The sequence below is a fragment of the Pygocentrus nattereri genome, chromosome 15 (genome assembly GCF_015220715.1).
Source record: "Pygocentrus nattereri isolate fPygNat1 chromosome 15, fPygNat1.pri, whole genome shotgun sequence".
Taxonomy (NCBI): domain Eukaryota; kingdom Metazoa; phylum Chordata; class Actinopteri; order Characiformes; family Serrasalmidae; genus Pygocentrus; species Pygocentrus nattereri.
The window spans coordinates 9,396,434-9,412,495 of NC_051225.1; the positions used below are offsets into that span (position 1 = coordinate 9,396,434).

Here is a 16,062-nt window from a genome sequence, read left to right on the forward strand (position 1 = left end):
GATTGCATGCATTAAAGGGTTTCCTTCTAATACAATATAATTCCTTCTAGGATTGCATGGCTGAAAACAGACTACTCCGGAGGCCAGTGGAAGAATTAATGTTGTGAGATGACTGCGCTGGATTACTATTTACTTCCAAACATATTCTGACCTGTACAAGCCAAACAGACTTTCCTGAAAGTCCTCTTCACTTTTAAGGTCAGCGATGACAATTTCCATTACAGCACTTGGTGAGATGACTGGAACATCCTGGAACAATTACACGGGGAGCCTGTAATCACTCAACTGTCCCGTCAACTAATTCAAGTCCTTCATTTTTATGAAATTGATTGCAAGTTTTCTTCAGGGCTGATTAACCTACACTCCACTGCTGCATAGGTGTTCTCTTGAGGCCTTTGCAGCAAACAGCTCGTGCCAGGCATGATTCCATTCATTTTCGTGAGGAGTGGGCATTTCTGTGGGAGCGGCAAGCTGAGTGGATGCCGTGGTTGGGTTTAATTGGGGGTGCAGGACTGTGATTTTGTTTAATGAAGCCTCAAGCTGATATAATGGAGGAGGCTAAGGAGAAGCTTTGATGCTCAGCACCAGGAAACCTGAAGGCCAACACGCACAGGTAGACATGAACGGTGGGGGGTGGGGGTGTGTACTGAGGGGCCAGGGATTGAGTTGAGGGACTCCAGACCTCTGTCTCCACAAGTTTTTTTTTATAAGGCAAGTGTGAACACCAACACTTCTGGGAGATGTTTGTTAACTAGCTGGAGAGTGTGAACTGACTGTGGCCCCTCAGTGAAACACACTTCTTATTTCCACCCGACGACCCCCCTCTGCCTCCGGGCTGCACACATCATTGAAAGCAGGAGCCTTTTAAAAGGATATAAGCACTCCCAAAGAGGCTAGGCTGAGACAAAGTGCCATAGAAAGCCACTTTGTCTGGTGGAACATGCAGTAGCTGGAGCAAATAAACCGATGAGTAGCGAATATTTCTTTTTGCATCCCTGTTGAAGAGAAGAAACGTTTTGCTTTCATTTTTAAAATTATCCATTAGTAATTCCTTGAAACATGATCCAACTTGATATTTGCCCACCGCTTTTCAAATTCAAGGCATTTAGTATATGAAGTTTATGAGAACTTTTGAAACGTTATACCATTTTAGATTGCCCAACAAATAAAAAAGCTTAGTGCTTAATGTTTTTTTTTTTTTAACTCAACTCAAACAATACTGACTGACCCCCTGTTGTTAGCATAAAAAAATATTTAGTTAAGTTATATGGCTTAGCAAAACTCTTTGAACCTGATTAAGCTTAATTTTGGGCTAAAGTTCAGTGTCAATGTAGAATTACCTGTGGAGATTCTATTTAGTTTAGGCTTAGTCTTAACTTTTTGTCTTTTACATTACATTCAAGGTGTTTGATGCTGTGATCCAGAGAAACATATATTTTAATCATGTTACAGACTCTCATTGGTGTAGTGTGGTGTTGTTACCCGATCAGGGACCTGAACCCTGATTTGTTGCATGGAAGATAATAAAGTACACTGAATATGCTAAGTTATAAAGGCAGGTCATGTGTCTTTTGATATTTGTACATTATGGAATTTTTAACATTGCACGGTGCACAACTTTGACAAAAAGACAGATTATTTATTGTTTAATACTTTACAGGGTATGTTGTATTCTGTTTTTGCAAGAGATTTCCTGTTGGTGTTCAAAAAAATTTCTCTATCTAATACAAGTAATTTAGCCTGTCTAATCTAATCTAATCTAATCTAATCTAATCTAATCTAATCTAATCTAATCTAATAATACAAAATCACTCAAATTCATGCAGTTGTCTCAACTCCATTAGATATTGCATATTCAAACTATACAGTAAGAAATTTATATAGGTTCAAGAAGTCTCAAATTTATTTTTGATCTAACCTTTTGCTCAATCAACAAAAAAAATCAAAATTATGTTAAATTTGATTTTATATAGTGCACTGTTTTCATTAATATAAAACCAGTTTTGTTGTCAGGTACATGAATAAAATGATTTTATTAAGATGCCACTACTGTAAAAACTTTATTGGTACCCACCTAATTTGTACAAATCTGTTTTAAATGTGTTTGAAATGACAAAAAGAGCTGGAGAGCTACTGAATAGTGATTCAAAACTGGAACGTGTCAATGTGATTGCATCTCTAAATTTGTATATGGAGTCTACATAGAGACCAATAACTTTATCCGGTGACCATTGCAACTGTCATTAATATCTTGCATGGCACAAGCCCAAATGGGAGCCCAATTACATTCTTGACTCTCTTGCTTTATCTCTGAAGATAAAGCAGAATAAAGTCTCATCACAGTAAAATGGCATTGAGTGCCTCAGCAGAAACCATGACATGACAATAAAACAGATGTGTAGGTTGCTTTAAATTGCACACAGAAGTAGAGCTAGTGGTGAGTCCCACCTAGAGCGGTTTGGTGGCTTTGCTGAATTTGCTCTGGGGAATGATGGTGCAGGAAAATAAAAGGTGAGACAATACTGAGAGGGTCATTCATCTGAAGTGATTATGAATAATCCTGGCCACACCCATCCACATTAGTCCCCCAGATACAAGCCCTGCCCAGGATAAAATGCAGGGGAAGAGTGAGCCACCCCACCAAAGAGCAAGCGGTGGACACCCATTTACAGCTTTACTGCCTCGTTCGGTCACACAGGCGTGCTCTCACGGCTGGTTCTCTCTTTCCCTCAGCCTCTTTCTCTTCCTCTCTCCCTCTCTCTCTCCCTACTCTCACTCCCTTTCTCTTTGAGACACACATACACAGACACACACACAATTCACTCAGCTCATTCACAGGCACGGGTCAGGCAGCCTCACGTTTCACCTTGCTCAGCCCCTGGCTGGGAGGAGAGGGAGCGTCTGCAAGGTGCAGCCGTCAGACAGGACTCTTCTCTCCACAGCTGAGTGAAGTTTAGTCAAGCAACCTGAGAGCTCCAGAGAAACCCGAGAAGAGCTGGAAGATGGGATTACAAAGTGCCACATCAATTCTGTGAAGAGCAAGACCAGCCACAGCAAAGGAAAAGGACAAACAGGTGCCTGGATCCAACAGAAATCCTTCAAGTACCAAAGCATCAGTTGAAGCTCTGCAAGGTTCTGTCGGCTCTTTCTGAATGGTTCCCGCTGAAAGCAGCTGCTGTTTGCAGGGACTGTGTGTAGCGGGCCAGCGAACGGGGTGCAAAATCATGCCGAATGCTTGCGCAAGGTGCACCTCGGGAGTTTGACCCACCATGTGCAAATGGACGTCGGCCGACCTCACCTCCATAGGCTTGGCCTGTCTCGGGCAGCCCCTGCAACCGTGTGCCCTCTCCCTCCGCCTGGCGTGCCTCTCCTTGCTCTTTCTGGCTGGGACCACTCTCGGAGGTTGCCCGACTGGACTGGGGCATGACCCCCTCCACTTGCTGGCACGGAGCACAAACTGCTCGTGGACTCTAGAGCGGCACACGCGCAGCTACAACCACCTAGAGGGCGACGTCCGGCTGCGGCGTCTGTACTCCGCCAACAAGTTCTTCCTCTGCATCGATAAGACGGGCAAGGTGGACGGTACCCGACGCAAGAACTATCCTGACAGTGAGTAGGCGGCAGAAATGTGTATCTGGAAAAGGGTGTGGAGCTCATTATGTTGTAGTGTTCGCTTTTACTGCCATAAGTGCACCGTCTTATCTTCTTTATGATGTCTTTTATCACTCAGGATTCCTCTGCCCTTTCTTTGGGTCATCAGACCTTACCTTGAATTGCTGTTGCGTTGAATTGCTAGCTGTTTAGGTAGGCTCCGGAATACCCTGTGAGTAAAAGAAGCACCACATGGGTGAGTCATTGCCGTGTTTACAGTGGAGCAGAGTTAAATACAAAAACACGACGTATCTGTTAGCCATTAAAAGGGGCAGGGAATGAGGAGTCTGCTTTTTAAGAAGCTCACCGAAGCTCAGTCACAAAATATCTACTCGTAATCAGCAAATGTATCCTCAAACACTAAAACAGTCGTTAAGTGTGTAGCATAGTATAACGTAGTACATTATAAGGTAGTTATAGCAATAGTTGAAAACTACCATTTCCTTTAATATTTCTGTTTTTAGGATCAGTTTGCTCAGTTTGAGATCCAGAATTAGCAGTAGATTTTATCTCAAGCCCCTTCTGGGGAACATCTTGAAACAGCAGGTGCAGTTGGTATCTTTGTTTTCCACAGGGATAAATCACCCAAATTTGCTTGTCATCAACAAGCTTCTTTGCTCCAAACAAATCACAAATTCTTGGGTCCCATGTGACTCTACATCTATTCTTTCTCAGCAACTGGAGCTTTACTCCATGAGACCCTATGTCAAGGGGTCAGCAGTGGCTATCTGTCAGTCTGGCTTTGGGTTTTAAAAGCCATGAGACTGACACATTGTAGTTGTTTAGGGTTGGACTTGCAGAGTGCCCACTGTGAAGAGCGTGAATCATCCTTTCCAGACCAGTTGCTCCAACTGGGAACACAGCTTGCGTCTGTTGGTTTGCATCTGTACTGTTTTTGAGGATATACTGAGTAGTTTTACATAAAATCGCATGAACATATGGCAAAAATGAATATTAATGGTACCTAGTATGGTGCCTTTAAAGTAGCCAGGTTGATGTAAGCTTCTAGGATCCAATCTGAAGATCAAGACAAATTATATGGAAAGATCAGATTAAATCTAGTCTTTCACTTTTTGGCTGCATCTTGGTTCATCAAGGGTTCTATAGTAAAGGCAATGGTTACTGAATTAACCATTTGAATGCACTATTGGTTCCTTGCATGTTAAATGGTTCTTTGATGGAAAACCTGTTGCATTGTAAAAAGCTTCTAAATAGCACCAAAATGTGGCTACTGTTAAGTGATTAACCCTTCTGTAGAACCCTTTTTTGCTAAGAATGTACATTTTGTAGCACAACTATGCATGTCTGGTAACTTTATCATCCCTTGTTCATGAATTTTGCAACCAGTGTTGGGTTGTGATAAACTCTAGGAGTGTCCTTGGCCAAGCACGACAGTGAATTTTATACATTTCTAGTTTCCAGAGCTCTGTCAGATCTGCTTAGTAGCCAGTGCTGAGCATGATTAGCTGAAATAGTGCAGTCCACCGATGCAATTTGCTTGTACATTTGCCTACCATCCTCTCATTTCCTGCTCCCGAATTTCAAAAGTACCCCTTGAGTAGCGAGGGTCTCCTTCACCATGATATAATACATCTTGCGTAATGCTTATATGGCCCTGGGTTGTGCTGTTGAAAGAACAACCCTCTGTAATATTTCCTGGCATAACATTTCATTGACAGCTTTACTGTCAGCAACCAAAGAAATCAAAATGCAGTTTACATTAATCAGAATGATCTATGTAATAATGCAGCTCAAAGCAATCACATACAAAGCTTCCACTGTCTGATTGCTATTGATAATATGCTCTAAATAAAACAGCTCACATCATGCACTGGACCTGGCATCATAATGGACCATTTTCTTGCTCTGAAAGTAGTTCTCTATCTTGCACTCTCATATGCTCTGTTCACGTGTGGGCAGCTGTGCTGGTGAAGGTGCTGCCCACCTTGTCCTCTACATAGCCCCCACAGTCTGTCAACACAGCAGCTTTTCCCAAACAGCCGTTGCTGCGCCCATACCCTGTGCCCCCGCTCACTTTTTCCAGCCCGCGCTCCTGACTCCGCTCAGGTGCAAAAACAGTTGGAATTAGTCAACGGGCCCTCAGCTAATTGAGGTTGGAAAATATTGTATCAATCCCAGCAGACTGGAACAGCTGAGGGAAGACACAGGCCCACAAATTCAAAGAAGAGAGAGACAGGTTGAAAGTAGAAAGGAGGTGCAATGAAAAAAAAAGGTTGGTGGGGGAATAATAGCAAGCCAGAGAAGCTTTTGTGTCCATGTACCATTTGGGTGAATGGAGCGGTCCCCATTTCAACCGCCGCACAGTTTCAGCCAAAGGAAAACCTGGCAGCAATCTGAGGCGAACTTATTTTTTCAGATGTTCTGGTTTTAGCACAAACTTATTTGTTGGCATGCTAGTTTTAGGAAAGCTCTGGTTCAGCCAACCACTACAGAAAGCACAGTACTTGCATAATTGTGCAAATAATGGCCAAGCAAATTTCATTCACGGCGTTTGAACACCAGGCACTGGCACTGATTCCTGAAATTTGTTTTCGTCTTGACCCTAGCTTTGAAGTTTTGAAATTCAAATGGGTTCAATGCTGATCGGCAGCGATAAGCCACTCGCTACCGTACAAGCCTGATGGATAGCATGTTAGACAAGTTGTTCGGCCTGTGACAACATGTTTAGTGGATGAGCTCCTGTATAGTATGTCGAATTCGTGGTTGATCAGGTTTTCCACTAAAAGTGAATGCACTTGAAATGAGGAATGGGGATAATAAGCAAATAAATAAATATACTGACAAAGTGGGTTACTGTCCCAGACTATGGGTCATCATTATCTCTATTTAATGGACTGTCATTTGATGAATGACCACATTTTTTTCTATCCATTACCTGACAGCTGCCCGCTTGGAAGATTTTGCTTAGCCAAGGTTGTTTTCCTTTTCATTTTTCATGTCACAGTTACTTATGAAATATTGCTGGCAGACAGGACCCACTTACATGATCTTTTTTCCCTGTAAATGGGACTTTAAAAAGGATACACTGTTGAAGCTTTGGGTGGGTGTGGATGAAGACATCAAATGCTTGATTTTGGGTCCAGGCACTGACACCGCACTCAGCCCTAAGGAAATAAAGTCATGCAACAGGCATAATCAGAAAAGTCACTTGTGCTAAAATATGGCCACTTTGCTGTTTGCCAGGCCTTTTCCTCCTTTCCTCCCCCCTCCTTTTGCACTCTCTCTCTCTCCTCTCGTCTCTATTTCGGCGGTATTTCCAGGGCCTTGTGTCATGTTTACCAAGTTTCCCCTCACAGCTCTGCATCTCGCTTTACATGCTGCCCTTTTCCTTTGCTGTGATTTCATAGGCGTGTTGAGCTTGGACCCAAGTCACAGGAAGAAAATCATCCACCCGTTCTGAATATATTGTGGAATTATTTAAAACATATTTCAAAAAGAGAGACTGTCAGTCTATGGAGCCACAGAGAAGCCACAGAGGAGAGATTGTGTGCTACTAGTGCTGGCGTATAGGGCAGCGGAGGTGAAAACGAATGTATATAGTAGTCATATTCATCACTTGACACTTGGGTGTCAAATGAATCTTGTCATCTGAAAGAATGTGTTTTAACAGGCGTTAAAATACTAGCTGTCCACCGTTAAAGTTTGTCTCAGATTACAGTCTCATGAATTTAACATTTCAATGTTAATGTAGTGGTCGAATACTGTCATTCAGTGAGTTATGCGATTCTTCAATAATTAAAGCAGAAACGTTGATATTGGTATCAATACTTTGTCCTGCCAGGTAGTCGCATAACATTATTTATTAGCTAACTGGTTTAAAGCCCTGTTCGAGCAAGATTAGTTAAGCTAGCTATCAGTTAGCTGAAGTTGTATTAACTTGCTTGGAGCAAAACGTCATAGCCTAGATGTTCATGTCAGGGTTAAGGTTAAGGTAAAATTAATAAACACAACACAGCCTTCAGTTAATGCCGAACAGATTCACTTTAGGCTGGTAAAATGGGCTCATTCAACTTACCAAATGCCACTCAACAAGATAGGAATTGCACTGCCTTTCAAGAGCTGCTCAAGATATTTCCATTTTAAAATGTTTTAGTCCTGTTTTGAAATTGAGGATACATGAATTTTGTCAAGTCTAGCACATTTTAGCCGTTAACCTTTTTCTGGTTGGCAAGCAAAAACACGTTTCAGTGTCTTTCACCAGGATTTTTTGCTATATTGCTGTGAAAGTGTTTGGAACAGGACTGCTATTACCAATAGAGATCTGGGTTTAGCAAGAAATGTTGCTTACCATTATGCCCATGCCCAATCCCACTGCTTCCTCTGCAAGCCACTTTGCAACCCAGCTCCACCCCAACTCCTCCTTCGTGTTGTCTGTCTTAATTTCAGGGTTTATCATTGCTTGCCCTGGTGGAGGGCCTTTCTGCCGCTCTCCCTGCCTTAGGCTTTCCATTTCTGCACATAAATGGGCAGGAAGGTAGGTATTTTCTTAAATGAAGTGGTCCTGACTGAACTGTAATTAATCTAGTAATAAAGAACCAAACTGCACATGTCCGACAGGCCTTACTGTCAGAGGCTGCTTAGCTTAGCTCAGTGCTGTCTTTTGTAAAACCGTTTTACCTGAGGCCTGTACAAGAGCTGAGATTTTACTCACGTTTTTCCCTAGAAGCTGTTTTGTCAGATGTCTCAAACCTGACATTGTGGTCTGAGGATGTGAAACGTACACTGTGGCTTCTTGCACAGGCCTGACATCTGCCTGCAGCACTGAGCGTGTCCATCAAGTGGAGCTCAACAGCTGCTTTTTTGCAACAGTTTCATCTGTAAAATGATAATAAATAAATATGGTTTTAATGCAGGATATCATTTGACCCATGTGTCAAACAGTTCAATTATGTTCATGTCTGGGAACACTAGCAATTTCCTATCTTGTATGAAATAAATCAATCATTGAACAGATTTTTCGACTGGTGGTAAACAAGGTTTTACCGCCACTAGGGACTGTCACTAAGCACAGGCCTTCTTAGCAAACTTGCTGGACATTCTTTTATTTTTTTTGAGGTTCGAAATCAGGCCTGGCTGAAAAGATACTATGAGCTGTTATGTCTTCTATGTCTGCCATCCTAAGTTCAGGCATAAGGAATAAGTTTAATTTTAAGGACTAGTCATGTAGCTGTCAGTACAGATGGACCTATTCAGTCTTAGGTCTGGGCCACACCATGATTTTTCCCTGCTTGAGACAAATCTAGAGGGCATTAAAAGAGAAACTGTTTATTTCAGCGAAGAGCACAGGCCTTGAGAGTCTGGTGGATATCCTGGTGCTGTTTAAGGGAATGTGGACACCAGGTGATTCCAGACACTTCCGTGAAGTCTGGGAATGTTGCTTACTTTTAGCCCAGAGGGGCTTCTGGGTGGATGTGGTGCCAAAGAGATGGGGAAAATCACATGAATCCTGCCCTTTGAATCCTTCCAAGTGGGGACACCAGTCCCGACTATAGTGGGAAAATAGAAAGTCCATGTCTTGCCAGCTGTTCCTGGCACTTAGCAGAGACGAGGGAGAAAAATGAAATACACACACACATACACACACCCTGGGAATGGTGGAGGAAAAGTGTGCCAGTAGTGCTTTAATTAGTTTAACCTCTGTGGCGTCCAAAGGGCGGGTTTGATACCATGAAAGGATGAAAAGAAGGAGTTTAGCAATTAGCAGTGAACAGCTCCTGTCTGACGTTGGCACCACACTCAGTTTTACTGGGTTCATCAGTAGGTTTATTGAGTCTGACTTTGGCTCCCGAAGGCTTTTTTTTTTCAGCCTGACAACCTGAGTACTTAAATAACAAGCTTAATATGTTGAGCTCTCTTCGCAAGTAATGACTTCCATTCAGGACATCACTCAGTATCGAGCTAGTCTTCAAATACAAATGGTTAAAGTTCTAAAGCAGCAAACCTGACTGTCAGCTTAATTTTTCTTTCTAACAATATAACAGATTTACATAGGCCTTGACAGGCCTAAATCATTGCATACTGTACACCAAGTGGCACCTTCACTGTACCAACAGAAGTTCAATAGACATTGCCGCAACAATGCACTGCATCAGCTAATCTGTTAGGTTTGTTGAAAATTGATCTAAGTGTTTTTCCCCTCAATGAAAAGTCATTAGCACTTGTTATTATGATATACATTTTTGTGGGGGATGTAAAACACGTATTAATTAGATCTGTTGGGTGCCCACAGCTAGGCTTACTCATGCGGCACCAGATGCTAACATTTGCCAAAGGAAACACAGTCATCCTCTCTGGACTCTGGGACTAAATGAAAGAAAGCAGACAGGCAGACAGACTCAGCCCCACTGTGTCAGAGTTGAGGTAGTGGGCAGCACCTCTTTACGAGACTCTGTGGGAATTTTAGGAGTTCTGAATTAACCTTTTGATTTAAACCCGATTTGCCCAGACAGTACGTTATGTTTTGGATGTTGATTACCCCCTGGCCTCAGAGGGGCTACAAGGGATTCCCCTGTGTGTTGTCAATAAATTTTTTTTTTTTTTGGAGGGGGGGGGGCAATCATTTTTAAATGTCTACATCATTTTAGGAATCCGTGCCATCACTGCCAGACTCTGCAACAGCTTTGTTCCCGCAAGCAATTAGGTATTTAAACTCACAAGGACTGATCCGAAAGCGTCCCTCACATGCATACTCTACACTCTCTCTGTCTCTCTCACACACACACACACACACACACACACACTGTTTTTTGATGCTCTACTTGCACTATCTGGAACATTGCTACTAACACTGTGTTTACACTGTGTTTTACTCAAGTTTTTCTACCTCAGTGTAGTTTTACTCAAGTTTTACTACCTCAGTAACTGCTGTGTTTGTGTGTTAACTGACTGCGTAAACTCACAGATCACAGCATGTTTAATATCTTTAAATATCTCCTTATTCTCACGACCTCATGTCCAGAAATGAATGCCGTGTTGGTGCTGCACTGTCCTGTCTGTTTACAGTGTCTAATGTCTTTTTAATTTGTCGTATTTATTTTTATTTTTTGTTTTTTTTGCACCGTGTTGTTCCTGAAGGAACGTAATTTCACCCCACTGTGTACTTGTACATAGATGGAATGACAATAAAAGCCTCTTGACTTGACTTGGTTCTTGAAAATAGTGGTTCTCAAAGCAGGGCTCCAGAAACCCCATACAGTCCAGATTTTTGCTCTATCCTAATTTGCGATGCATAGGGACAGAGCAAACAATGTGGACCATCTGGGGGTCCCTGAGGACCCATTTGAGCTCCACCTCTTATCCAATCATTTTTGCAAATGAGATGTGGAAGTGTGAAGGTATTTCTTAGAATAATGGCTCTAATCCAGGAGCCTCTTCGTAACCTTTATTGTTAAGAGTGTACTGTATAAAATAAATACTAAGTAAAACATTGCTGATTTAATGTAAGTTTCCAGAGGAAGCGTACAGACTTATTACTCTCATTAATCTTGCTCTGTAATGTACATGCCATATAATAGACATGGTTTCCTTCTATATAGGACGGAAAACTTTTCAGCAGTTGCAAGACTTAACTCAGGCCTGGTAACTCATGCCTTGCTTGATCATGCTGATACATCAGTAACTAAAGAACAAAATGGCCCTATTGAAACCAAGCCAATGTCTCTGCATACCGTAAACAAACCTGACCTTACGGATCTCCAAGGGCCAAACGATAATGAGAATATGGCACACCCAGGAGTGGGGCGCTCACCCGTCTGCCAGCATAGATACGCAGCTGATTGAGCTGTAAAAGGGAGCTATAAAAAAAAGAGTTGAGTCACAGCAGGCAAATTCAGGCCCTCCCAGTACCTGCTTAAGGAAGATCTACTGAACGTATTACATTTGAAATGTATGCTTTATGGTTGAAAAGTGAACTGAGTGATAAGTTCATGGTAGCCTGGTTTTCCTATTAATGGAGAATCCGTTCAGAACATTATGTAGCTATGCCCTGATCAGCTTTGGCAGATCAGTACTGGGGCAGTGGGTATTTTGTTTTTTTGCCCAAAAGTACAACAAGAAACACCCTTTCGGTCTTTGGATTGACCGCTGAGCTACCAGCTATAGGTTTAAAAGTTTCGAGACACCTGCTCATCCAATTGCTGTGAGGAATTTGATTGCATTCAGCCGAGTAAGCATTAGTGAGGTCAGGAACTGATGTTGAACAATTAGTTCTGGCCACTCTTGCTCATCCCAAAGCCATTGGATGGAGCTCCATCACTTCAGAGAATACAGCGAAGGGCTTTGTACTCCTCAAGCTGACCCTTCGCATTGAGCATGATAAACTCTTGTGGCCTAAGTGCAGCTGCTTCAAAACATCTCAATGTACTGGCAAAGCTTTTCAATTGAGATAGTATAAGCTCAAATGAAGACTGCATCAGCAATGGGTGCAAAAGCAGGTACCAGGGCCTGTTTGGATACTTTAAATTGTTTGGATGTCAATGGATAATCCTGTAACCAAGACAACCAAGACATTTTGAGCAATACTGTGTGGTCCAGACATTTCACACGTCTCAATTTTTGCTTATCCTTCTTTCGTCTGATCCTAAGTACTCACTTGTTCCCATGTTCATCCAAATGCTTATGTTGTAAGCGTAGATGTCCACACCCAAAAAGAATCTCCCTTGATTCTACACAGACTGACACATCTGCTCACTGTCAGCATGACGTAATGGTTGTCACGAAAAATCCAGTGCTGAGCTCTACTAAATAACAGCATAGCTGATTATCTAGTATAAATATTTGCGTTATGATATTTTCACACAGAACTTTAAGGTAAATTCAAATTTATAAACTTGATTACAGTCCAACTTTAATGGCATCAGCAACCAAGAATCGGAGGCTACACTGACCCGTAGCTTAGTTATTGCCTGGCTTTTAAGGACAAATTGAAAGAGTTGGTGCGAGGCCTGTTCCTAGTTGAAAACACGTCCAGATCTTGCAGCAGCTGTTTTACCTATTTATCCATCGATCATCTATCATCTAAACAGTGGAGGGTGGGTTATCAGCAATGCGCAGTATAACTCCCTTACGTATAGGTGGTGTGTGTGCAGTCACACGCAAACATCTGGCCAAACACTTTGAAGGCCATCAGCACTGTCATCTCAACACCTTTACTTGAACTAATCACCGCCTGTTGAAATTTATGTTGTCAACAATGAAAATGACCTATTGTGTGTATACAAACCAGTGACCCTGGCTGTATAAATGTAGCCCTGTGAGCTACAGTCTGGTCTTTTGAAGCCTCAGTAGTCATACTGGAGGTCGGTTGTGGTTACCAAGGCCTTCTCAACAACAATGCGACATAACTGTGCCTACAACCGTGTAGTGAGGGTGGTTCTTTCAACAATATCTGAATGAGGCTTCAATAAAATATTAATTGACTCACTAGGAGTCCTGTAGTAAATAAAATGATAACATGATATTGCTAGTGACGGCAGTGTTACTCATTCTGTCCTATCCCATAATAAATACAACAAAGCACCTTTAAGAAACTGTCGTGGCTGTTCTATGGAATATTGCATCATTTGTCTAACTTTGTTTGTCATTTGGTAATTATAAATAATGCTACATTTCTAGGACACACTTCAGTAGCCTTTCATTTATGACCAATCAGGATTTTTATGATATCTAAGCAGATACAGCCAAGTGAGCTCCCTCATTGATTAGGTCTAAATTTCACATTCATGCTTAAGTGGGAAAGTAAATCTACTCAATTACAAGATATTTATATATATCCCAGATTTAGCTGGAACCTGTAAAACCAATATGCATATAAAAGCATTTTAAAAAGTTCCTTTGAACTTACATTTTATAGTTCCATTCCTTGTTTAAAAAATGAAGGCGTACCACAGCCAGCAAAGTGTTTTATTAGCTGCATTATACTGTTTGTACTAAGCTTGCAACACATTGTACAACACTAATAGATAGTTTCCCGATGTAAGTGGTAACTCAATAAAACTATAATAAGAATCATTGTTTTATTATCCAGCCCAGGTTCTGTCTGTAAGTAATAAGTAGTACCAGTTCCAAAAAACCTGGCACAGTAGGTCAAAAGGCAAATAAACGCAGAAAGCAGTTATTTGTAAATGTACTTTGACCTGTATTTGGACAAGAAGTAAAGACAAGACGTTTAATGTTCTAAGGTATCAATTTCAAATTGTTTTTTAATAAATATACACTCATTCTAAGAATTTTAGACTGAAGCAGTTTAAGATTAGAAACAATGTGAACTATTCAAAAACATCATAAACAGGTGGTGCAATTATGATTAGGCATAAAGGAGTATGTAAGAAAGATCTAGTCCCTTGTGACCAAGGAATACATCAGTAAATTAAAAATAACAGTCTTTGGCCAAAAATGGCAAAGATTTAGGGATTTCAGCCTCTACGGTGCATCCTATCATCAGGGAATCTGGAGGAATTTCTGAGCATAAAGAAAAAACTGAATGCCCATCATCTTCAGTCCCTTAGAAGGCACTGCATTAAAGCCCAGCATGCTTCTACGATGGACATCACCAAATGGCTTTGGAACACCATGAAAAACTTTATAAACGAGGCTTTATAAACTAGGAGAGGTTGGAAAATGAATGGGAAAGCTCATAATGCTCAACACTGTGGAAATTCTTGCCCTTCAATAAAATAAGCTAATCATCTTGCTGGTAAAGTTGTAGGCAGAAAAAGCTTCACCTTGTTGTGAAGATGTGTGAAAGTGAAGGAGCCAGAACAAGCTGAAAAAAAACAACAAATCTTATCTGAGACAAATGCTGAAAAGTATTAATGATGTTTTTGGTTGATTTTGGTGAGTCCCTCCCCATTCAAAAACATAGAAACCTGGAGTTGTATAACTCAAAATGAGGGGCATTACAAAGATGTCTGTCAAATGGACAGACTTTCCTAGAATGACTAAGACTCTACTATGCACAGCAGAAGTTATATGTCAACAACATCCAGAAATGCTGCTGACTTCTCTGGGCTTGAGCTGAACTGAAATGCACTGATGCACAATGGAAACATGTATTTTCGTCTGAAGAGTCAGCCTTTAAGACTGGTCATGGAAAAATGGATGTTGTGTCCTCCAGGCCAAATAAGTAAAGGACCATTCAGATTCTTACCAGTGTAAAGTTCATGGTATGAAAAGGTATTAGTGAGTAACCTACAATCTGTGAAAGGACATTAATGCCAAACACATTTTGGAGCAACATCTGCTGCCTTTTAGATGCTGTCTTTTTCAGCTCCTTCCATAGTGATTTTTTTCTCATGACACCAAGTGATATTCCATATGTGTTACAATGGTGGGGTGTTAGATTGGCCTGTCTGCAGTCCAGATTTGTCACCTATTGAAAATGTGTGACTTATTAAACTGAATAAAACTCAAAATTTGACACAAATGCTCTGTATAGGTGCACAGCTGAAGATTTGTAGGGATGTATAACAATAGAATGGCAAAAAATATGCTTTCAAATTTGTGTCTTCAATCCCCAACCATTTAGTGAATGCTGTTTAAATGAAAAATGATGTAACTCACAGGTAGACAAGCTTCTGTCCCAACTTTTTGGGAACATATTGCAGGCATCCAACTTAGAATTAGTTTATATTAAAAAAGTACATAAAGTCAAATGCACAATATTTTTTAAATAAGTTTTTATACTATTTTCAATTTAATTTTCAACAGAAATCACTACTCACTACTGTTGTAATCAGAATTTCACACACTCTCCCAAATGTTTTGGAATTTAGAATTGTGTATAAAATTCCCATTTCTTTGTACTGGCAGCTTACCCCATATAACTACCCCATAATATCTTGGTACTTGGTACTTTTTTTTCACTCAAAATGACTCAGCAGTTCTTTGCCCTAGTAGTAGGAGAGGGGATCCAGCGACCCGGAGGTCATGGGTTCGTATCCCAGGCCTGACTGGCTATTCCTTGTGTAAGGCATTTAAGATTTTGGTGCTCTTTTTTTAGACTGTCTTTGAATCCAAAGATTGCAAAGATAGACTGTCATGTTATCCAAAACGAATTACGTATAGTCTTTTGCACAACTTGTTTAACTGGGTACTACCTAGAACAATATAGATAGACTGTAAAATAAAGATATACCTGGCTTCTAACAGCAGGTTTGAAAGGTCTGAACTCAATTACAAAAGACCAAATAAACAGGTAAGAACATCTGTTGCTATTCTGTACTCTGGATTACCCAAATACAGACTGGAAAGCCCTCCAGTCATCCGTAGCAGGACTTCCCCAGAGGAGTCATCATTTGGCTCCACTGCTTGGTTGAGTGGGTTTCAGGCACCCCCTGCAAAGGATAGGGTTAAGGTCAAGGCCTCCCTCACTGCTGGAGCCATTTGATAGGT

The 16,062-nt window shown here is 41.2% G+C and overlaps 1 protein-coding gene across 1 annotated transcript in view; it reads left to right on the forward strand.

The window, feature by feature from the left end:
- Positions 1–2,640: 2,640 nt before the first annotated feature.
- fgf22 (fibroblast growth factor 22) overlaps positions 2,641–16,062 on the forward strand; it is a 39,851-nt gene continuing 26,429 nt past the window's right edge. Inside the window, exon 1 of the mRNA XM_017701247.2 lies at positions 2,641–3,609. Within this exon, the coding sequence (XP_017556736.1) occupies positions 3,270–3,609 (340 nt within the window). The 5' untranslated portion in view covers positions 2,641–3,269. The remainder of the gene's footprint in view (positions 3,610–16,062) is intronic.